This window comes from Medicago sativa, chromosome 3 (genome assembly GCF_051527215.1).
Source record: "Medicago sativa cultivar Bolivia chromosome 3, Bolivia_mono, whole genome shotgun sequence".
Lineage (NCBI taxonomy): Eukaryota > Viridiplantae > Streptophyta > Magnoliopsida > Fabales > Fabaceae > Medicago > Medicago sativa.
Window position 1 is genome coordinate 30,109,464 of NC_140751.1, and position 24,646 is coordinate 30,134,109.

The window sequence follows — 24,646 nt, forward strand, 5'->3', positions numbered from 1 at the left end:
AACAACCTATTTGTTGGAATTTTTAACGTTTTTTCATAAAAAGGTGGGGGTGAACAGGTGAATGGTGATCTTTTTTTTTATATATAAAGGGTAAATTTGGTAGTTTATGTCAAATATTTGGGTGAAGGTATAAATGTAGGGGTGTGGGGTATAACTTCCAACGGCGAAAGACTACCAAAAAAACACCTGAATTGATAGTATTTAAGAAATTCAAACCTTTGGGGGCTTTAACTTGTTTTTATGTTGATAGATTGATTAAAAGATAAGTTTTTTCACCGATGAGACTGGATCTAGCTTAATAGGTTAGACACCAACAATATACTAAACCAAAGTAAAATGTTAACTTTTTCACCGTTGAGATTGGATCATCTAACTCAATAGGTTAGACACTAATATAATGGATCGAAGTTTGAATCCTGATTGATTGAATGGGAGAAGTGTTCACATTTAGGATCTAACCTCCATTGTATAGAACCTAGGGGAAAATGACTTTTCAGTTCTTTCAAAATACAGTGTTTTCATCTTTTATTATGATAATATTTTTTTCTGGAATAATACATTTAATATGATAGTCATAATATATTTTTGTAATGTTTATCTACAATATAATGTTTTAGTAGACATATATTTTATAGTCCTCGTGAGTTTAGATCATTTGGTTGGGACAATGCATAAAATATGCAATGTTAGAGGTTCAAATCCTGGTCACTATCAAAAAAGACATATATTTTATAAAAGAGTTAGCGTGCTTGTTTTAATTTTATTTTGGTACAATGGTGTGTTTATTTTTTATTTTATGGGGTAAAATAGTGTGCTTATTCAGTTGCATATAATAATTCTTGAATGCTAAAAACCTTGAGTTTGAATCTCTACAAACAATCTTCAGTAGCAAGCTTCAAAGCTAAAGACATCTTATTAATTTCTCAGAATTTACTATGTGCATTGCATATTCAAATACATATAGCCACACACTGCAATGAAATATAACAGAATTTACTATTCAAGTGTTTCTATAAACTTACTTTGTTTCAACAACTCTTCTAGCATTGACATGATCTCCATTCTCACAAAAGCTTCTTTCCATAACAAAGTCATTCGTGTTTTCAATTTGACGGACTACTTATCCACATTAACAATTTGTAGTGTGATAGTGAAGTTTTACATTGTTTCTTTTAGTACGACACCAACATCCATTGATTAGACCAATTAAATTTTTTAGTGTGATAGTTAGTTTCTACATTCTACATTGTTTCACTTTCACATATATTTGTGCCTCCAAAGCATTGAGCAGACTCGTGCATTGTTGAAATGTCTGCTGTAAGCTGCAGAAATTTAATAATGTTTTCCTCAAATCTGTCACAATACAATATAAACTGTACAAAATTTTACAAAAGATATAATAAAAGAAATTAAGGACCTTTTGTACAAGCTTTTTTTGTCTTCCACAATGAGGAATTCAAGTCCGAAAGTATTTTTTTTGGACGTGTTTGATTCAAGTATTTTTATAAATGATGAATATTCCAACAAACACGACGAGGAAAATAGCAAATGTCATATGATATAGATAAAACTGACAAATAGTACTGTTCTTCAATGTTCAATCTGAAATGTGTGAGAAGGTCATCGACAAAATTAAGGTGGAAATGTTGGTGGTATTAATATGGAGGTGGAAATGTTAATTAACTACTTCAATAATATATCATATTTACTGTTCCAAATTTGCAAAAAAGAAAGAAAGTTTATTCATGCTTTTGAGCCACTTAAGACATATTGATGGTTCACACTAACCAACATTTGTTACATGTAGTAGATTAAACCGTGCACAGATCTAATAATAATGATTGTCTCAAATGCTATACATGTGGAGTTTTTGCTTGTAGCAATTGTGATTAGTCAATAAGGTAGCAACAATACATTAGATTCTGATTGTTGAGTAATGCGACATGACACTCTGTAATCCTTTCCTAGAATTTGACTCTATTGAAAGCGAGTATACTAAGAACAATATTTGCAATTGAATTTTTTTTTCTAAACTTAATACTGTCATGGCTCACCCAAAATAATGAAGTAGGATTAATCCTTCATCAAAGAGGTGCACAGGTCAAACAACACCAAAACAAACAATCAAACTACAAAATCAACATTTATATGAGATAATTTTCCAATGTCAAAATCAAACAAAAATTAACAATTGAGTTAAGCTCAATTTCACAGTGAATAATCTGATATCATAAGAGAAACAGATCTAAGCATCACCTCAACGTTTGAAATTGAACCGTCGCCGTAATGCTACCTCAAGGCATGGAAGAATCCAGATGCTCCGCCAAGGTAGTCAAAATCGAGATCCTAGGCAAGATCGGAGAGGGGTCACAAGATCGTGAATCGATGGATCGTAACACGGATCGTAAGATCCTACCAGATGCATAAATTGACATATGTATGGCAATAAATTCATGTAAATGCATAAAAAATAAATGTGTACTTGCTAATTACATAATACAACCTCAAAAAGAAAAAAAATTTAAATAATATAACATTCCCCAAATATAAAATATTTTCTTATTATTTATTTATTTTTGACCAAAAACATTTTTTTTATTATTCATATTATTTTTTTTATGTGTATGGTTTTTTTAAATCACATGATTGGTTATTAACTAATTATTGAAAATGCCCTTCAAAAAAAATTAATTATTGAAAACAAACTGAAAATATGTTGTAACAAAAAAAAAACTGAAAATATGTTAACAAAAGAAAAGACAGCGTATAAAAAAACAAAAGGCAAAGCGAAAAAAAAAAAGAAGTAAATGTCAGTGTGTAACAAAAAAAATAAAGAAACGACTGCGTTTCACATGTTTCATTACTGACATCGTCGTTTTAATGAACCGGGTCGTGGATCCGACCCGCGAGAGCAACATCTCTGCGTAACAAGAACAGAAGCGCCGGACACGCACGATTCCACTGTATTTGCGACTTTTCGCGGCGATCTTGGCCGCGCCCACCAAATTCCGATTCCAACCATGTTTCAACACGGGAAGGGGTGGCAAGATCGCAAAGTCGTACGATCCTACGAGTTGGATCGCGACTTTAACTACCTTGTGCTCCGCGATTACCTCCTCCATTGGAAAAGAATAACCTTGCCACCATAATAGGAATATGTTTTATTTGATTTGAAACATAAAAGAAATACGTTTGATTTGAAACATGAGTATTTTTTGAATGTTTTTTGTAGAAAACCGTTCTTCCAATGTTCATCTTCACAAACCTGCAATGCAAATTCAGGAAGATAATGACATCACAAATCATTAGCTTATATCAATATTAAACATAGTTCATTTTTTCCAACTCTTGCAACATTTAATTATTCTTAAAGAAGTGTACCAATAAGATATGCATGTAAGTCTCCATTTTATGATAAAAGAACATCACAGAAAAAAATCTAAAAGCTAGACATTCATAGAAAAGAAAACAATCAATCTGGGTACATATTGTAAAAGTGAAATTCAAATTATCTTATCAGCACTCCAACTTAGTTCAACAAAATAAATAATCAAATGAAAAAGTCAATGAAACTTGTTTACAAATTACATGGCATAAATGATGATTCAAACGAAAACAATGATATATGAGCTATATAAAGGAAACAATAAAATAGAAAATCATAAATGGTATACCGTGCAATTAGGAGCTTGATGAAAAGGATTAGGTTATGAAGATACAGATTAAATAGAAAAACAAAGCTATGATCTAATTGCTTGCATCTTAGAGAAGCTGAATGAGTTTCCCAACTACAAAAATGAAGAAACGCAAATATATTAAACAGAGATCAGGAAGAAAAATTCAAAACAGAAGAGGATTCACAATCATAGGGAAAATAAAAGAAGGGAAATAGACAGGGATGAAAAAAAAATGATGGACTTTGATCTTCCACCGGAGGTGCTCTCAAACTTCACCGCCATCTTGGCTTTTTCAACCCCAATTCATGGCCTTCCGCGGTGACCGCAACAAACCTAGAGGGGGAAGGAGGAAAAAAACGAAATAAGGAGGATGAGATAAATCAACTGCTAAAAATTTGCAAACAAATCAACGGTAACTATCATCAGAATATTAAATTAATCCGGAGAGAAAAAGAGATTGGTCAGTGAGTTTGACAAAGCTCATCAAGTCAGATTTGGATTTCATAAGAGGTTGAACAGCCTCTGTGTTTGATAAAAAAATGAATGAATAATTCTGAAAAATATTACCAAAATAAATTTAGAGAGTGAGTGGGTACCTTGGACGGAAGAGAAAGACACCACCATGAAGAAAATAATGAATAATTGCCTTAATCAAAGTGACAGAGGGAGGAGAAGAGGGAAGCATTTGAATCGGTATTGAATAATTAATGGAGAGGTGTGATATCAGTTGTTTTGTTTCCCTATGCACGTGTTTCAATTTTTAAGGAGTGAGGTTTGATCAACGGCTGATGTGCTAACCGCCCCTAATTACAATGATCTAACGGTCTGGATTGATTGGCGGCTAAAAATACAGAATTAGGGTTGTGCAATTAAGCTAACAATGTATGTTAGGATTAGATATAAGTAACCTCTGGGGGGTTTTAACTAATTTTTGTGTTGATAGATAGAATAAAACATAAGTTTTTCACCGATGAGACTAGATCTAGCTGAATAGGTTAGACACCAACAATATACTAAAGCAAAGTTCAGAAATAATAAGTTTTGTATGATTGAGATTGGATCTAACTCAATGGTTAGACATTCACAATATGATGAATTGAAGTTTGAATCTCGATTGAATGGGAGAAGTGTTCACATTTATGATCTAACACTATCTCGAATAAGATAACCTCCATTTTATAGAACCTAGTGTTTTCATCTTTTATTATGGTAGTTTTCTTTTTTTGGAATAATACATTTAATATGATAGTGATAATATGTTTTGGTATTGTTTAGTCCCCTAAATATATCAACATTTGATTTTAGTCCCTCTAAAATTTTCTTTAGGTTTTTGGTCCCTCTAAAGTTTTTCTTCTATGAAATTAGTCTCTGCTCTACATTGAGTATTACACTAGAGCAGAGACTAGTTTCATAGATGAAAAATTTTAGAGGGACAAAAAGCCTAAAGAATATTTTAGGGGAACTAAAATAAAATGTTGGTATATTTAGAGTGACTATTTACTTATTTAATCCTATTTAATATAATATTTTGTTTGACTTATTTTATAAATTTATATAAATATTTTATATTTATTTACCACTATTTTTTTTGAATAATTTTAAGAATTGTAAATTAGTTATATTTTAAACAGAAAATAATAATTTATGACATATGCAAGAGTTTTTTTTGGGACAATATATGAAAGAGTTTTTTTTGTACAAGACGATTTAAGAGCGATAGCGATTTGCGACTTGCTATCACCGATAGCGATTTGCGTTTTATTTATTTGCAATAACGTGAATCCACCTTTTGTTGACACCAGCACTTAATCTTTTGAAGAGATATACTATAGAAAGGCAAGTGATGATAATTATACAGTAAAAGGGAAGCCGCTAGCGATAGAGAAAATATACCTAGTTTAATACTTCAAAGTATCTTTAACTACATATGAGGGAAATATTATGATCTTACTATTATCATCTAATTGCCGTTTCATGTGCGATTTCTTGACCGATTGAATTTCTCCATGAATTGGATGCTTTGCTTGATTTGCTTGCTGACTATAAGTGTTGATTTGGTGGCTTGTTGAGTAATACCGGCTGCTTACGTTTCTTATGATCGGTGGTTGTGGCCTCTCTTTGTCTAATTCTCTTTGAATTATTAAGGTTATTGTAAGGATAGTACTATTAGGTCTCAGATTGTTTTTATTAATACAGTTCTCTCCTTGTTGTGAGAGTTTTGGTTTTTCTCTCCTCGTGAGAGTTTTGATTTTTCTCGCCTCGTTGTGAGAGTTTGGTTTTTCTCTCCTCATTGTGAGAGTTTTGATTTTTCTCTCCTCATTGTGAGAGGACACTGTTGTGATCACGCTGCAATATATGTTTTACCATGAATTTTGAAGATCTTACTATTTTCAGCTGGAACATCTGAGGTGCTCTTAGTCTTGAGGGTCGCCGACATGCTAAAGAATTGGTAAGGAAACACCATCCTCTCTCTATTTTTATCATGGAAGCTCATTGTCCTTTCTCCAAAGCATCACTATTTTGGAATCGTCTGGGTTATGGGATATGTGCTCTATCTGAAGCGTTCGGTCATTCGGGAGGTATTTGGGTGCTAAAAAGTAAAGGTTGTGATTATGATATTACTGTGATAAATGTCGACTTTCAAGCGGTCACAATTTGCATTAAAAAGGCTGATTTTATGTGGTTTTGCTCTGCTATCTATGGTAGCCCTCAACTAGTCAATCATGAAAAATTATGGAGTTATCATATTTCTATTCGTAAAGATATTTTGAGTCCTTGGGTTATGATAGGATATTTCAATGAAGTCCTTCATCCCTCTGAGATAAAGGGGGGCATCTTTACATGTAGACAAGCTGAGAAATTTTCTAATATGATGGAGCAATGTAATCTTATTGACCTTGGAGCTACGGGTAGTAGTTATACTTGGACTTGTAAGGAATGGGGGATTCTGAAGGTTGCTAAAAGGTTGGACATGGCCCTTGGTGATTGTGCATGGCGTACTACTTTTCCAGAAGCTTATGTAGAGATCTTAACACGGAATTATTCCGACCATCGCCCTATTCTCTTAAGGGGTGTCGGTTTTGTTCCAGCTAAACGTGTGCGACCTTTTCGCTTTCAAGCTGCTTGGCTCACACATAAAGATTTTCCAGCGGTAGTCTATAAAGCTTTGGATAAAGGTGAACATATTGTACCCGCGAGTCTTGAGCATGTTCGGTTAGATGCGACTACATTCAACAAAGAGGTGTTTGGTGACATTCATAAAAGGAAGGGTACTCTTGTGGAGAAATTAAAGCAGGTTCAACACCAGTTAGAAACGGTTGATTCAACCCAACTCATGATGACCGAGGCAACACTCCAAAATGAATATAATGATGTTTTGAAATAGGAAGAGATCCTTTGGTACCAAAAGTCGAGAGAGAATTGGGTGAAACTAAGAGAACGTAACACGAATTTTTTCCACACTCAGACACTAGTGAGGAGAAAGCGAAATAAGATCCAAGGTCTCTTTCTTGAAAATGGTCAATGGAATACTGATGATGTTATCCTCCAAGTAGAAGCCATAAATTACTTCAAACAGTTATTTGAGGTAGATCACTCCACCACTCCAAATACCTTATTGGTTAATGATATGCCTCATTTAAATGAACAATGTAGAGATTCTCTTACAACACCGGTCCTTAAGGAAGAGGTGAAGAGAGCCGTGTTTAGTATGAAGTCATATAAAGCGCCTGGCCCTGATGGCTTTCAACCCATATTTTTTAAACATTTTTGGGTAAGAATTGGTGATGACATATGGCATCTTGTGCATACAGCTTTCAATATGGGTACTATTAACGCTTCAATCGCAGAGACATTAATTGTCCTAATCCCTAAGGAGAGTAATCCCCAAAGGTTAAAGAATTTTAGTCACATCAGTCTTTGTAATGTCATTTTTAAGGTAATCACAAAAGTTTTGGTTAGTCGCTTACGACCGTTTCTTGTTGACTTGATAAGCCCTCTTCAAAGTAGCTTCATCCCCGTCAGAGGTACTACTGATAAGTCCATCCTGGCCCAGGATGTTGTTCATTTCATACATCATTCTCGTGCAAAAAAGGGCTCTATTGCGTTCAAAATTGATCTTGAAAAAGCATATGATAAGCTTAATTGGGACTTCTTGGAACTCACTCTCCATGATTTTGGTTTCCCCCCCGACAACTATATCTCTCATCATGAGTTGTGTCCGATCTAGCAATTTGAGTGTTCTTTGGAATGGTGCCAAAACTGATCATTTTATTCCATCCAGAGGTCTACGCCAAGGCAATCCTTTATCTCCTTACTTGTTTGTTCTTTGTATGGAGAAACTATCTCTTAGTATTCAACAGAAAGTCCTAAGTGGACTATGGAAACCTATACAAGTATCTAAGGGTGGCCCACAATTATCTCATATTCTTTTTGCTGATGATGTTATGTTGTTTTGTGATGCTAGTACTGAACAGGTCAAAGTGGTAATGGATACTATGGAGGAGTTTTCCTCAGCATCAGGATTAAGGATTAATACCTTAAAATCCAAAGCTATGTGTTCTAGGATGGTTCACGGGGAAAGAAAGCTTGAGATACAAGATATTTCAACTATTAAATTTGTGGCGGATTTGGGACATTACCTTGGTTTTCCTCTTGTCAAGGGTCGAATTTCTCGAGGTGTATATAATGACGTTGTTGACAAAGTTTCAAAAAGACTAGCTACTTGGAAAGGAAATATGTTGAATAAAGCAGGACGAGCGTGCCTAGTGAAGTTTGTCACAACAGCAATTCCCGTTTATACCATGCAACTTCACTATCTTCCTACTTATGTTTGCAACAAGTTAGATAAGATGGCAAGGAGTTTCCTTTGGGGGGGGGGGGGGCGATGGACACTCTCGAACTTGGAATCATGTTAATTGGAATATAGTTACAACTCCTAACGCTTTGGTGGCCTAGGTATTCGTGATGCTAGACTTACTAATTTAGCTCTGCTTGGTAAGTTAGTATGGAACATGCTTCATAATAACGATAAACTGTGGGTGAAAGTTCTTTCCCATAAGTACATGGGCAAAACATCTTTATGGATGAATAAGAAACATAATAAACCATCAATCACTTGGCGTGGTATTCAATATGCCATTACAAATTTTGCTGCAGGGTATAGTTTTTGTGTAGGCTCCGAAGACTCGTCAATTTGGAACATTGACTGGACACAACTCGGTCTCCTCTATCAATTGGTCCCATTTGTTAACATCAGTGATTCAGTTAGGTGTTTGAAGGGTGTGTGGGAAGATGGTAGATAGAACTTGCAAGGACTTGCCACTATGATACCAGCCGATATTATTCATTATATTCATCAACTTCCATCTCATAATAACCTGAATATATGACTTCAAGATGCATGGACTTGGAGGCATGCTAAGAAAGGTGAATATACTTGCTCGAGTGGATATTATTGGCTTCTTCAACAAAATAGAGATTGGAATGTGAATTGTAACATGAACTGGCTTTGGCGCCTTAAAGTACCAGCAAAACTCCAACACTTTTTATGGCTTTGTTTTCATAATGCTCTCCATATTAATGCCTGTCGGCATCATTGCAACATGGTAGCTTCTCCAAGCTGCACCCGTTGCTCTTCATCCATAGAGGATATTCTTCATTGTTTACGTGATTGTCCACACTCTAAGAGCTTTGGTGCCGCTTGAATATAGGGCGTTATAATAATTTTCTCTGAATTTGATGTCAAGGTTTGGCTTCATGAGATGACAAAGGGTACTTCCTCTGCTTTGTTTGTTACAGGAGTATGGTATGCTTGGTGTTGGAGAAACAATACTATTTTTGAGGATCAAAGAAAGATCTTTTTGTTACATGATGAATGCACTTCGTACTATCCCAATCTTGGTTCGGACCCACTCTCATCGCGCCTCCTAGCTCATTGGAGCCCCCCCCCTCCGGAAGGTACACTCAAGCTCAATATTGATGGTAGCTTTCTAGAAGACTTTGGTTGTTTAGTTGCTGGTGGTGTTGTTCGCAACCACGATGGAGAATGGATAGCTGGTTTTTCTCACTATGAAGCTGGAGGTGATGCATTGTTAGCTGAGTTACGTGCTATCCAGATAGGTCTTGATTTTTGCAGTAAACAAGGCTATGTCAACATTATTTGTGAGAGTGATTGTTTGGAAGCAGTTGACCTGATTATTGCTGGTCGTGATCATAACCTACACACTTATGATACTGACATCCTTCATATTAGAGATGCTTTACATGGAAATGGAAATACAACATTTGGTGCATGTTCTTAGGGAACAAAATATGTGTGCAGATTTTATGGCTAAGGAAGGATCACATGCACGGTGCTCTACTCACTGGAACTGCCCTCTGCCTGGCATGGAATCTCTCATCCTGAGAGATAAGTTTGGAACTTAATTTCGTCTCTTCTCTCTTTTTTCTTTTCTTTTGTCTCGTTACATTGTAACACTACCAAAAAAAATATGAAAGAGTTTTTTTTTTTAATTTTGAAACATGGCATGGAAGAGTTTGGGTGCTTATTTTGATTTTATTTTGGTACAATAGTGTGTTTATTTTTTTTTTTTGAGTAAAATGTTCTTATTCAGTTGCATATATTAATTCTTAAAGTTAAAAAGCTTGAGTTCAGGTCCCGTAAGTGTAGCTCAGTTGGTAGCTACCAGGGATAATTTGCGCAGGGGCCGGGGTTCGAACCCCGGATTACCCACTTCTCCACACATAATGTGTGTGAATCTAGCCACTAGGCTACTTGACCAAAAAAAAAAAAAAGCTTGAGTTTGGTTCTCTAAAAACAAGCTCCAGTAGCAATATCTTTGTTGGTGAAGATCTTTGGTTTAAAGGAGCATATTCCTAATATTTCTTTCCAACATGTGTTAATAGAGGGAAACTGTTGCGCAATTTTTTAGCCTAAGCTCGGCCGTTCTTCAAGGTTAGGTGTGACATTTTGGCAAACTCCTCTTTCAGAGTTAGAGTGAGTGTTGAGGCTTGATGCCCTAGGATGAACCATATTTGTAGTTTTTTCTTTTTTTCTTTTTTTTTTCCTATGTCATTCTACCAAAAAAAAAAACATCTTATTTCTCAGATTATAGTATAGCAAGCTTGAAGTACATATAGCCACACTGCAATGAAATATAATGGAATTTACTATTCAAGAATGTTTCAACAACTCTTCTAGCAATGACCTAATCTCCATTCTCACCAAAGGTTCTGTTCATGGTTATCAAAATCCCGACTTAAGTCATAAAATCCAGGTTTTTGCGACTTTGTGTAGCAGAGTCCCAAAAACAGACAAAATCCTATCAAATCGCACAAAATCGTGAATTCCATTCAAAATCGCGGGATTTTGATGGATTTTGAAGGATTTTGTTAATTTTTTTTTTATAAGAGTCAATTTTTGACCAAGTTCGTCAATTGACCCAGTTTGAATCCATGACCCGGTGCTATAAATACCCAAAAGGCCAATTTTTTTATTCTTTTACTTCCCCCACGCTTCCTCATTAGTTACACGGTTCATCTAGTTCAAAATGAACTAAACGGTTGTTTAGTATTATTATGACTACTAAAGAATATTTGTATCTAGGCTTTGAGTCATTTATGTATATGTATTTTGTGGACTTTGAACTTTAAGTCATTTACGACTCTGTGCAATTTATAACATATATTTAACATTATTTTTGTTTTGGCAGAATACTCGATTTTGATTGCGATTTTATGAGTCCCGATTTTGCTATCCTATATCGATTCTACAAAAGTCCTTGAGTAAAATCCTTCGATTTTGATTGCGATTTTACGAGTTCCGATTTTGCTATTCTCTTTCGACCTGAAGTCAAGTCGCGATTTTGACAACCTTGCTGTCCATAACAAAGTCATTCGTGTTTTCAATTCGACGGAGTACCTACCCACATTAACAATTTGTAGTGTGATAGTGAATTTCTACATTGTTTCTTTTAGTACAATACGACCATCCATTGTTTCTTTTTGAAGATACAAATGATATTTCTGTACCAAGAATCAGACGAAAAAAGTTAGCTTCTTCAAGTAATATTATTGATGACTGTACATAACAAAAGTAGAATTATAGATGACATCAATTTGTGATTCTCTTCGAAAGTAAATGTAACATGTGCCAGTATAGTGTCATACCTGAAGATGGCAATCAATATTTTCTTTATTAAACCCAGGAACATTTATCATTAATTCTATAGTCTTTTTAGGAATAGCCATCCATACCTGAGGGAATACTTGACTTTTTGCTTCAAAACTCACCTTCAGCAAAAGTTGATATCATCAATTAGATTGCAAACGGTAAAATGTGCATTCCACATCATTTATTAGTTTGGTTTTTCTCTTCATTGTTTCTGTTTTCATTGGTCTACTGTTATAACTTATTATCAATTAGAGAAACACTATTGTACATGTACTCTTGTATTGGATTGCTTGTTTCGAAAGAAAGAAAGTTAATGGTGGTTGGTTTGGAAAAGTAATTTTTTTTTAGGTCAAGGAAGGTAGAAAGAGGTAATTCAAAGATGTCAAAGAAGAAAGGAGCCAAGATAGTAAATGAAAATGTGTGTCTGTACTCTGTACAGTGTATGCAAACTCGTGTGCATCATGAATCAGATGTACAACTAGTTTAAATTAACTTCTAGTTTGTAGAATGTTCCTAGCTGAGACAAACTTTAGCTCCTAAATTGTCAAAAAAAGCTTGATTGTGAAACTTGAATCACATGGAGTGCTAAAAAAGATTAGGAAAAAGATCAATCTGAAGGGAAATGATTCTTCAAAACAAAATATTCATCCTGGAGTGTTTACAACCTAAATGCCCTCTGATCACGTTGATTTAGATTTGTGATAGGAGAACATAATTGAAGGCTGACATGACTTGTTGCAAACCCATTCATCGCTGTTACACTAGTTTGGTGCAATCTCTGCTAACTAATTTACATATTCCTTTCTTTACACATTTTTTTAATATGTGTTTTTACACCCTCTGTTTATTGTGAGAATCAAAGTGCAGTGGCACTTAGTTACGATTCTTTCATGCAAGCAGATGGAGCTAGATTTGTACTATGTTAGAGAGAAGGTTCTTAGCATGACTCATACTGTCACACATGGTCAACCAGATGACCATATTTCTGAGGTCAATGAAGATCGATAAGAGGAAAGGAACATAGTAATTGTTTTTAGATATCTTTGGAACAATAACTAATATCTTTGGAATCAATTTTGCATGAAAGTGTGTGTGTGCGAACGCGCGCGAGAGGCACAAGTAACTCATGTGTGCATCTTGAATCACATGTAACACTTGTTTGACTTAACTTATAGCTCGTAAATGCTTCACAGCTTTGAGATAAACATTAGCTCTTAACATATGAAAAATCTTCTAGCTCATTGAACACAAGTGCATCCTGAATCACATGATAAGAGATTTGTGCGCTAAATAAATCTTATGTGATTACCTTTTTCTAATATATATTACAACCAATTCCTTTTTATAATTGCCCTCATTAAAATTTCCATTCATTTTGGCATGTGTAGGGAAGGTATCCTAGCTGATGAAATGATGATTGGCGTTCTACTTTTTGTTTTCTCCCAAGATTTCTGCAGTGCTTGTTCATAGATTATTTTTTGCTGTTTTAGTCATCCATGCATCTTGTGTGTCTGATGTTGCATAGAGAGCACAAGACTTTAAACTTCCTTTCAAGGTTAAGACATAGACTACTGGAGTCATTAAGATGTTTAATATTTTGGAATTTGGATAGGTTCAAACTGAAGTTTGCGAACCTTAGATCCAATATAACTATTTTATGTTTTGTTTTCACACAACCATGATTTTATTATATGGAATTAACAAATTACAAATTGATGTTACTGGAGTCTCTGCTGCTCTGTGATTTTTCTGGTTTATGCGATTCTGCATTGCTCATGTTATTTTTTGTCCTAATTGATCTCAACTCTTAGGAAACCAAATATTTCAGTGTTATCTTCTCACATCTTGTATGCATAATTGATCTCTCTATGTATATTTCATGTCAAAATGAACAAATAATATAAAAAACTCACCATGTCTTTAGTAACTTACTGTCAAAGAGCTCTTGTCTATCCACTATAATGTGTTATGATATTGAATAATGTTGTCATTATAAAGCAAATAACTTTTTCAAGAGTTAAAATGATACTTCATGGTCAGTACATGAATAAAAAAGTCTGGTTTAAATGCTCATTACATTTCATCTGCCAGACTTATGCCTTCCAAAAAAATATGAACAAAAGTCCGACACGAGTTAGCGATGTAAGTCTCATTCTTTTGGATAAATAGTAATTTTTATCCCTAAATCTATAACTAGTATCCACAATTTTCCATTAATGTAGCGAGATTACAAAGTAGTCATTGATTGTGCCTTCCGTTAGTCAAAATAGTCTATAACGAAAACAAATGCTTATATGTCCGATTAAGAAATGCTTACATCTTTCATGCCTACTATACATTTTAACCATCAGTTCCAACTGAACTCACGTTCCAACAGAACTGACCAAAATACCTCCAACGTGACTTAAATCACGTTCCAACTCACGTTGGAAAAAAGCCATGCAATTTTTATGGCATGAAGTGAGTTCAATTGGGAGTGAGTAATTTTGGATAGGAGAAGAGCAAATTACCCCCTTGTGACAAGGAGGTATCTTGTTTTTTGAGTAATATATTCTATTTTCACCTGTTAAAAAAAATTACTATCGTGAAAAGTAACAAAAAGCAAGTAAAATTAAACAATAGTAAAGTAACAAAAAGCAAGTAAAATTAAACAATAGTAATAATAGTAAAATGACTACAATTATTGAACCTAGTATATATAAAAATTAAAAAAAATAATAATGACTAAAATTTCATAATTATAAATGTTAATTAAAAATTATACATTTAAAATTTATGAAAAACTCATAAATTACTTACAAGAAGGGATACCATTTATTGGGCTAGGCTATCGGGCCATACTTTACCCACACGCCTGCAGTCCTGTCAAATTTAACCCTAATATAATTTCATTCTCCCCTTTTGTTTCACCGACTTATGAAGGAGAATCAATCTTCCTAAAGTGTTTCTCTCATTCCACTCAGTTGGTTTAGAATTGTTTTCAAACTAATAATTGTTTACTGATCGATCGATGGAGGAAATATTTGTCCCCGTCAACAAGCAGCTAACCCTAACATCACCACCATCTTCATTCTCTTCCGGTGATTCGCTTCAAGATCTGCTGCCACTACCCATTCTTCCTCTCGACCTCATTCTAGAAATTCTATGCAGACTACGTACCCGCCTTCAACTTCGATGTGTCAGTAAGTCGTGGAATTCTTTTATCTCTGATCGCAAATTTGCCAACAAGCATCTTCGCCTGTCAACCATGCACCGCATACATGGAGTAAGTTACTCTTTCTTCTCATGCAACTATATTCTCAGGTCTTGCCCACTCCGCTCTGTTTTCAGTGGGAGCGTATTAACCGATCCCACCGAGCTCATACATCCTTTCAACAGTTCTAATAAACCTTACATCGTAGGCTCTTGCAACGGCATCCTATGTGTTGCTTACAGTAATCATTCTATTATATTGTGGAACCCTTCCATAAATAAATTCAAGGAATTACCACTTATTCAAAAGCCACAAGGAATCACTAACATCACTTTTAGCTTTGGCTATGATTCTATTACGGATAATTACAAGGTGGTTGTTGTTTTGCTATACACTGAAGTGAAGGTTCATACATTAGGTACCAATTTTTGGAGAAGGATTCAGGAGTTTCCCTTTGGTGTTATGCCTGTTGAGAGGTCTGGTAAATTTGTGAGTGGGAAGATTAATTGGTTGGCCTCTAGTGATTTAAGACGGAAAAGTACATGCTTTATTGTTTCATTTGATTTGCAGAAAGAATCTTACGAAAAGGTATTGCCTCCTGAAGGGGTAGACGTGTGCAACTTGACTTTGACTGTGTTTAGAGATTGTTTGTGCATAGTTGCTGGTCATCATGATATCTGGGTCATGAAGGAATATGGAATTCAAGAGTCTTGGACTAAATTGTTCACTATTTCTAACAAGCCATATCCTAATAGTTATGTTATTTTTACCAAGGGTGCATATATCTTTGAGGATGACCAAGTGTTGCTGGAGTGTGATGGAAATCGGTTGGTTATTTACGATTCCAAGAATGGTACTTTGAGATATACTATATTTCAATGCATGATGCCAGAAGTCTGCGTTGACAGTTTGATATCACCTTGTTTTTAACATAGATGTAGTGCTAAGTCACTTAGCAGGATATTTAACCACAACCTATATGTTAATTTATGTTTATGTTTTTTATTTAAGTTCTTACTCTGATATTACTATTGACTTCATGGATTATTGTTAAATAATGGTCATAAATTTGAAGCTTGAGAAATTGGTGTTATTTTCATTTGTATTGTTTGTTTATCAGAGTTTGTGGTCCCTCATCTTGTGTTACATTTTATATAATTCATAATCATGCATTGCGTTAGATGGTTACTGGTTGCATTTTTCAAGATCATAATTAAGATTTTGATGTCTGCCAAGTCACTGGTATGTTCTTTGAAATTTCTTCTATGAGCTGCACAAATTTAATAATGTTTAGCTCAAATCTTGCATGTTTAGTGAGATATAACAGTGGTCAATGACATTTAAAGAGATAATACATGTCTATCAATAACAATTGTTGGATCACGATTAACAACTCCAATGACATCTCTCCCTCTATCAGTACAGATTATTCATCATTAGACTTGCTTTTAGAATTCGTATTCTAACACCAGAATAAGGGTCCGTTGTACAAGCTGTTTATGTGTCCCACATTATGGAAATCAAGTCCAAAAGCTATTTTATCACCTTTTGTTAGGAATCCAACTGCTATTTTGGAAGACATAAATGGTTTCAAATCAGCAGAAAATTGTTTGATCCATGTCGACAACTTCACCTAGTGGGACTGGATTGTTTTTGTTTTCTACAAGCATTAAAATTAAGTATTTATGAATCTTGAGTCACATGCATAACTAGTTTGAATTAACTTCTAGCTCGTAGATTATTCATAGGAGATTCGCTGATACTAATTTTGAAAAAAAAAGTTGAGGTGCATAATTCAAAACTTTTCTTTTTTCTAGGTGTTTGTTAAAAAGTTAATCGAAACAAATCCATTAGTATTTTTTATAGTTGATGATGTGATTTTCTTAGTCTATTACCAGTCCTTGAAGATTAAGGATATTAATGTAATGAAAATTGGGAAGCAAAAATCCTTGCAGACGGGAAAACAGTCAATGTTTCAGTTGCTTCTGTTCAATCTAAAGGGAAATGGTTCATTGAAACGAAATATTCACTCTGGATTGTATACAACCTACTTTCCCTCTGATTATTCACTTAATATATTGCTGATTTACTAGAGAAGGCTGACATGACAGGTTGTAAACCCATTTGTCACTGCTTTGGTGAAGTCTCTACTCACTCAGTTGCATATACCTTTCTTTACACCCTCTGTTTATTTTGAGAATCAAAGTGCAGTGGCACTTAGTTACAATTCTGTCATGCACTTTGGACTAATTAAGCACTTTTTCATAGAGAAGGTTCTTAGCATGACTCGTACAGTCACACATGGTCAACCACTTGACCATATTGCCGAGGTCAATGAAGGTTGATGAGAGGAAAGGAACGTAGAAATTGCTCTTCGATATCGAAGAAAAGAAGAATAATGACTAATAACTTTGGAATTGATTTTCCATGAAAGTGTGTGTATGCGCGCGTGAGTACGCGTGAGCATGTATTCTCATGTGTACATCTTGAATCACATGTAAAACAAGTTTGAATTAACTTATAGCTCGTTGATGCTTCCCATCTTTTAGATAAACTCTAGTTCTTACCAATTGAAAAAGCTTCTAGCTCGTTGAACACATGTGCATATTGAATCATATGATAAGATATTTTTGCAGAAAATGAATCTTATCTGATTACATTTTTTCAATATATATTACAACCAATGCCTTCTCGTGATAATATTTGTTCATTTTGACTTGTGTAGGGAAAGGTATGTGGGCTGCTTTTTGTTCTCTCACTGGATTTCAAAAGTGCTTATTCATAGATTATTTTTTCTGTTTTACACTTTCGTACCTCTTGTGTGTCTGATAGAAGGCACAACTTTGTCCTCGTGACCTTAGCTCAGTTGGTTGGGACAATGCATAATATATGCAAGGTCAGGGGTTCAAACCCCGGCCACCACCAAAAAAAAAAAAGAAGGCACAAAACTTTGAAGTTTCTTTCAATTCTAAGACCAATGGAGTCATTGAGATATTTAATATTTTGGAAATTGGATACAATCATTTGTTCCAAACTGAAGTTTGCAAAGCTTTAGATTTAATATTACTATTTTATTTTATTTTTGTTTGCACACAATAATGATTTTATTATATGGAAAATCCACTACTTATTGGACCTCCAATTTAACCTGGTCAAGTGTCGTAAAGATTGATATAATTGATCGTAATTGAACTTTGGATGCCATAACAGAAATAGTATTCTCTAGCTAGTATAAGATTTGAAATAATCGATTATGCAATATGCTGCTTGCACTCTGAGAATTTTGTGAAATGCCAAGAAATAGTGGGCTAAAACTATGAATGAAACTCAAGAGTGAGGGATAAAGAGTTTGAGAGAAAGTTTAGAGGTTGAAAGGTTTGGGAATTAGTGATTGTACATGTGTAACAATGAAAGTGACAATTCCAAGGGTTCACATTTTTTGGATAAAACTTGGTAATCAACTCTTGTGTGCTCTTTTTCTCTTTCAATATTTTTTCTTAATTTCCTTTCTGCAATTGTGTTACCTGCTGCTTTGTAATTTTTCTGGTTTATGCAATTCTGTATTGTTTCGTGTTTAAATGCTTCTAATTTGTGCATAATAATTTGTGTTTTTGGTTTATGCATTTTTGGTATTTGTGTTTCAGCATAATTGCATTCTTCTTCTTGCATTTCTGGTTCTGTGTGAATCTGGTTCGTGCGTAATAATATTTCTGGTTTTTACGATTATGCATAATTACATTTCTGCACAATTACAACTGTAAGTCTTCAATATTTTGGTGTTGATCTTTCCTCATTTTTATAGGCTTAATTGATGTTAAATGATTTTTTGTATGATCACCTTGCAACAAATGTTACGTTGAGTACTTCAAGAAGCTTTTTTTAGATTGTAGACATTAAATGGATATAAAGATAAACACGTCTCTAAACAATATATGTCAAGAAGGGCCTGTTGTATTTATGTTGTCATCAAAATCATCATCCACTCCATCTATGTTGCCTTCATTTTATCTGCCACCATGTGTTTTATCTAGAGTTAATTCGCATGCATTTGGAACAGAAACGGCTAGTAGTAGAGTACAATTATTGGCATAGCTCATCTTTTGCAGAAGGAAGTCAATCTTTATGATAATAAACATATTTAGATTTGTATATTGAGTCACTTCTTCAGGTTTAAACTAAATGGTGTTGCTACAGTTATTGTGAAAATAGGAATAGGTTACATATTCCTAACATTCTTAGTTCTTATCGGTAGGTTTTTCTTCGTGAAAATATCTCACTATAGTTGTTGCAGTTCCTTTAGCATTTGCACTAAACCTTGCATTGCAATGAAGAAATCATTGATTGATAGGATACTTTTTAGGCAACTATCTGCATATGAAACAATGGGATCTTCCTGTTAGATTTGCACTGATAAAACTGGAACTTTGACAACATCAGAGACAACTTGGTCGACAATTTGTTGAACTCAATTTCACTGGAGATTTATCTCCTTTTGAAGTCAATATTTAAAGTTTTACCTTTCAATTAAACTACAAAAAAATATGTTGGTTCTTGTTTTTCTTTCAGATAGCAACAAAAGGAAAATATTTTGCGAAGGAGTGACAAAATTAGTGGTCAAAATTGTGTGACGAGGTTATTAATTCTGAAGCCAAAGTTTTTGATTTGAATGAACAACAAAAACATAGCATCATAGAAGTTATTAAAGGTTTATATATACAAATCCATAAATTTAGTCCATTATCTGCTGTATTTGTGACCAAAGGAGCACCGAGCTGTAAAACATGAAACAAATATATAAGAATTAACAATTTTCAGATACTACCAAAAACTGTAAACATAATCTACATTTTTATCTCTGATGTGACCTAAACAAGCGAGAAGTAATCCATTTGTTTTTAACTCTGTTGCTTCTCATAATGTATCACACGTTACGAAACTTTGGTCTACATGTTTTTGTGGATGCCTTAATTTATGAATTAAGCTTCTGTTATCTGTTATGCCAAAATTTACAATAAATTTATGAAAGTAATGCAAAACTTTGTTCCAATACATTATCTGTCGCAAGAAAGATTTCCAGCTTCTGCTCAAATCAAGTTGGGAACATGCAGAATCTAAAACAAACAGACTTGATACTGTTTAATGTAAACAAATAGCCAATCTAATAATCATCAAGCAAATAAAACAAAAATTTATTTACCCCAACAATGAGAAATTAGGGTTCCAATTTTTTTTAAAGATATAACATGTTCTAGTAGGATTAAATTTTTCAATATATATAATAGTACTAAAGAATAAAAGCTAATTGCAATAAATTCAGAATGGAACTAGTTTCATGGCAGCAATAAAGAAACTGTAGGAGTTAATGCTTCAAATCCTTTTCGACCGTGTATAAACAGACTTCATCACAAGAGATTGCTCAAACACAAGATCATACAAGCCTTTTGTTGTTCTACATGCCTCTTTAGCCAACTCCATTTAAGATCCTTACTGCAGTATTCATATTAAAAAAGTTAGTGAATACACATTACAGCAGCTCTAGATTCCCATTTTGGATAGTAGAGTGTTTTAGTGAGTGGAATAAGAAAAACCTTACTATTTTTTAACTGATAGTATTAGTTAATTCTATAAAATCATTTCACTTCCCACACAGAAAATACTCATAGCAATAACAACTAAATTATCATTTTCTTCTTTCATGAGCCGCAAAAAAATCAAGTCTAAAGTTTTAAATTGCCAATAAGAAGATGAACCAAGCTATCATCTTCTCACTCCTAATACAGCCTTATCGTTTTTATATCCACTTCAGCTCAATCACCTGCTGCAAACGTAAGCTTGTTTCTCTAGGTATGGTTTTGTAATTTGTCAACTGAAAGTAAGTTATAACCACAGAGATCGTGGAAAACATAAATAGAGAATGATTATTTTTTATTTTTTTTTATTTTGACAAAAGATATAGAGAATGATTTCAAAACAAAATTATTCAACCAAGAAATATCTCCTTAAGAATGCACATTTTACCTTAATCAATATATGATATCAACTCTTGCCGATGGTGAGTGTTGAAGCAAAAAGTCCACCATTCCATCGGGTATGGATGATATTTGTCTCTTTTCTATATTCAATGATTTTAAGTGACACAAGAATGGGAGCTCAATCGTCGATAAATCTGGAACTAAGGAAAGAACCTAAACAATCAAGAAGTTGTAGAATAAGTGTAATGCAACTCACATTTTTTTAAAAAGTTAAATACAATATAAATTCAAGCATAATAAGAAAAAAGTTCTTGTAATTATGTGTACAGTGAAAATGAAAGGAAGGTTTTTTTTTTCGCAAATCAAACATGACCCCAAAGTACCTGAAGAGTAGTTGAAGACACAGTCAATGATTCAATATTGGCAAGCTCAACTAGCCAGTTGAGCAGAACCAATGAAGCCTCGACAGAATTCCACAAAGTTATTAAATCAATACATACATGTTTGATAGAAGAGAGATTTCTCTTGCTCCGATGGAGTTTCTGAATTGGAATACCATGAAATTCAAAGGTACAGAGACTTGGAGTAGATAGCTCGATTCCAAAATAGGTCTCAGGAGCATAATGACACATGTATATACATAATCCGACAAGCGTGGTACTTGATATGCGAAGGTTTTGCGCATCCACAATTTCACAATCAACCATAGTCAAACTTTTTAAACTGGTTAATGTAGAAAATGGTTCAACACTACCATCAGCAGCAGCACAAAAAGAAATGTGCCATAGATACAAGTTGATTAATGATGGTAAATTCAGAAAATTAGGAAAGAAAGTGCACATATAAAACTCTTTAGGGTTTTGAACACGAAGATTAAGAGATGTTAGAGTGTGACATGAAAATAAGCAAGTCGGAAAGCGATGAATATCACATCTAGTAAGGATTCTTAATTTACGGACATTGTGTGAAACAGCGTATTCCAAAATTCTTGTGAGTAGGCAAGGATCCACAATTTGATGGCAGCCAAACTCTAGGTTGTGCAGTGAGGTTGAGTCATCACGAAGAGTCAAGAACTTAGACACGAATTCTATGAAACCCTTTCCAGTATTAAAGTGTGAACCATTCAACGTAAGGGTGGGAAGATGCTTCCATACATTCTTCCATCTTTTGGATAAAATTAAAGTTTGAACAGCTTCTTTGGTCGTCAAAAACGACAATATATGCAGTAAAATGCAATCAGGAAAATCACCGAGGCTGACTTTATTATTCTTTTTGCTTCCAATATGGTTGTTACGTTTGTGCTTTCCTTTCTTCATTATTTCACTTGCAAAACTGAAACAATCATTGTAGGTGATGATTTAAAGCATCAGAGAAAAGATAAATCATTAGAGGAAAACAAAAAGAGAAAAAACATACCTTGATAATTAGGTATTGATTAAAGCATCCGGGAAACACCTTCTTAGATTATGCAAACAGCAGAGAGGTTCGACAACCGAATGCCGCAGTGAAAAAGTTGCTATTTAGAACTCTAAGTCTAAACCCTATTATTAGAATATAAAGTACTATAAATCATTAGTATCTTTTTTTTTGTTTTTTCTTCATAAAAATAAAAATCATTAGTGTCTATTTAGGCCCAAGATTATTTAGACTCGGCTCAACTGTATAACTAAACAATATTGTCCTTAAAAAAATAAAATAAACATTACTGTATGATTAAAGTCACAACAAAAAAATATATAATCAAAGTCACGGAAAGAATTCTTTTACGGTATCATCAGTCTAAACCCTATTAACAACGTAGCCTTATTGTTTTCTCTCTTCATTTTCTTCTACAAGTTGCGTCGCTTCATATCGTATTGCCCCATATTTTTTTTAAATCACGACATTACTTCAAAAAATTTTTTTTTTTTTTTAAAAATTACTTCAAAATATTTATTCTTCAAAAAAATACTTGGGAATATATGCAATGTTCCTTTTTCAATGTTAATTATTTTTGCAGCAACTAAGTGAATTATTCATGAACTCTATAATTTCTTATTCATGAATTTGGTGGTTTCTAACTTTCTATACAAATGCACCAATTATTGCACCAATTGAATTTTCCATGTTTAGCATATGCAATCATTCAGCTAGGTGTGCGTATTACATGTTTAGCATCAAAATAGGAGTACAAGGTTTTGGAAACACTAGTGATGAGGAGTGGTATGTAACATGTTACAGGTTAAGAATGTATCTACTCTAAATGATGAACCTCGAAAACTAGTCGGCAAGTAGCCAAGTCTCTAACAATAAGGCTCTAGGTATGTCACTTGAACCTTTTGTTCTAGAAATTGAGAGTCTTTGAGATCAACTTCATCAAATATATTTACTTGGTTATAATATTCATGTTCAACAATAGTCTATATATTGGAACCTGTACCTAGTAAGTAGTAACTTATCAATCAATTAATAATATTCAAATTATTAATTTTATTTAATTCTACATATTGGCGCTGAAATTCAGTTAACGTTAATGATTTGATGTGGCAAGAACTTTATGAAAATGTTATTTCTTTGTATATTTGATTAGTGCGCAATACTTGTCCCAGAATCATTTACTTGGAAAACAAAGGGCCTTGAAGTTTGTTATGGGTGCTGGTACTAGCACAACACCAGTTGGTGTAGGACTTGCAGTTGTAGCGCTTTACTTAAGGTGTGGTTCAGTTTGCAGCATGCTAATTTTGTTTTTAAAATACTTTTTAACTATTTTACTACTACAATTCATATTGGGATTTTAACCATAATATAAAAAGCTATATGAAATCTTAGTAATCTTATTTGTTGCTTCCGTGCAGACTCCCATGGGAGGTATATGCAGTTATGCTGGCTGATAAAATTGATGGGTAATGAAAACAGGAAAAGTGCTTGATTTCTGAATTCAATGAGCATATTAATGTTGAGTTAATTGACCACAATGTAAACAGAGATGCTGGGATTGTGCATAGGGTGGAACATGACCATTCAAGAAAGTAAGATGTTATAGAGTTTTTTTTTTTTTGTGTTGAAGGATTGTTGAATGTCCCTTCTCCATTTGATTAGTTTTTTATGATCTGCTAGGATGCTAGGTGTTCATTTTTATATTTATATTTACTTCCCCTCACAAAAGTTATCATAGTACCTTTAATGAAATAAGATGAAGTGTATAACTGTCAGCATATTACAATTTTAAACAAAGCTTGAAATTCTTTTTCAAGAGAGACAACAGTGTTCGAATAGTCATGCATCGTGATCTAGGAAGCATGTCTCACTTACTCTAGAGGAAAGTGGAAGAGACGAGGTTGGTAGGTGACGAGAAAAGAAAGAAAAAACTTAGTTATAAATTTACAATCACTTAAGTTCCTTCATATTAAGTGTGTTTAAGGTGTCACCCATCAGCTGCTTAGGGAAAAGACACTACAACATTTTTCACCTTAGGCAACCACGCAAAATCGTGGCGAAAAGCGCTAAAATCGTTGCTTAAACGTTTAAACTACGGTTAAGCGGGTGTGGTATATACGGCCGTTGCCTATTCATATAGGCCACGGTTATTGTGCTTTAGGCCACGAAATATGAAAATCGTCGCTAGTGTGTATGCAGACGCCACGGTTTCTGA

At 34.0% G+C, this 24,646-nt stretch overlaps 2 protein-coding genes and 2 long non-coding RNA genes across 6 annotated transcripts; 2 read left to right on the forward strand and 2 right to left on the reverse strand.

Moving 5' to 3' along the window:
• Positions 1 to 3,100: 3,100 nt before the first annotated feature.
• Positions 3,101 to 4,398, reverse strand: LOC146937029 (uncharacterized). Of its 2 annotated transcripts, none has more exons than XR_015030832.1 (3): positions 4,274 to 4,398; positions 3,675 to 4,010; positions 3,101 to 3,265 (listed from the first exon to the last, which is right to left on the reverse strand). It is a non-coding gene; the product is annotated as an uncharacterized LOC146937029 (long non-coding RNA). The 2 variants fall into 2 exon arrangements; XR_015030833.1 differs by having other exon boundaries at positions 3,116 to 3,136.
• Positions 4,399 to 14,781: 10,383 nt separating this feature from the next.
• On the forward strand, positions 14,782 to 16,127 carry LOC146937030 (F-box/kelch-repeat protein At3g23880-like). Its single transcript, XM_085757758.1, has one exon. The coding sequence runs from the start codon at positions 14,861 to 14,863 to the stop codon at positions 15,971 to 15,973; it is 1,113 nt and encodes a 370-aa protein (XP_085613884.1). The 5' UTR covers positions 14,782 to 14,860; the 3' UTR covers positions 15,974 to 16,127.
• A 4,939-nt stretch (positions 16,128 to 21,066) lies between these two features.
• Positions 21,067 to 22,331, reverse strand: LOC146937031 (F-box protein At4g22280-like). Its single transcript, XM_085757759.1, has 2 exons — positions 21,399 to 22,331; positions 21,067 to 21,228 (listed from the first exon to the last, which is right to left on the reverse strand). Exons 1-2 carry the CDS (start codon positions 22,329 to 22,331, stop codon positions 21,067 to 21,069), a joined length of 1,095 nt encoding a protein of 364 aa, XP_085613885.1.
• Positions 22,332 to 22,986: 655 nt separating this feature from the next.
• Positions 22,987 to 24,391, forward strand: LOC146937032 (uncharacterized). 2 transcript variants are annotated; one of them, XR_015033230.1, is made up of 3 exons: positions 22,987 to 23,315; positions 23,585 to 23,707; positions 23,850 to 24,391. It is a non-coding gene; the product is annotated as an uncharacterized LOC146937032 (long non-coding RNA). The 2 variants fall into 2 exon arrangements; XR_015033231.1 differs by having other exon boundaries at positions 23,604 to 23,707; positions 23,850 to 24,390.
• The last annotated feature ends 255 nt before the right edge of the window (positions 24,392 to 24,646 follow it).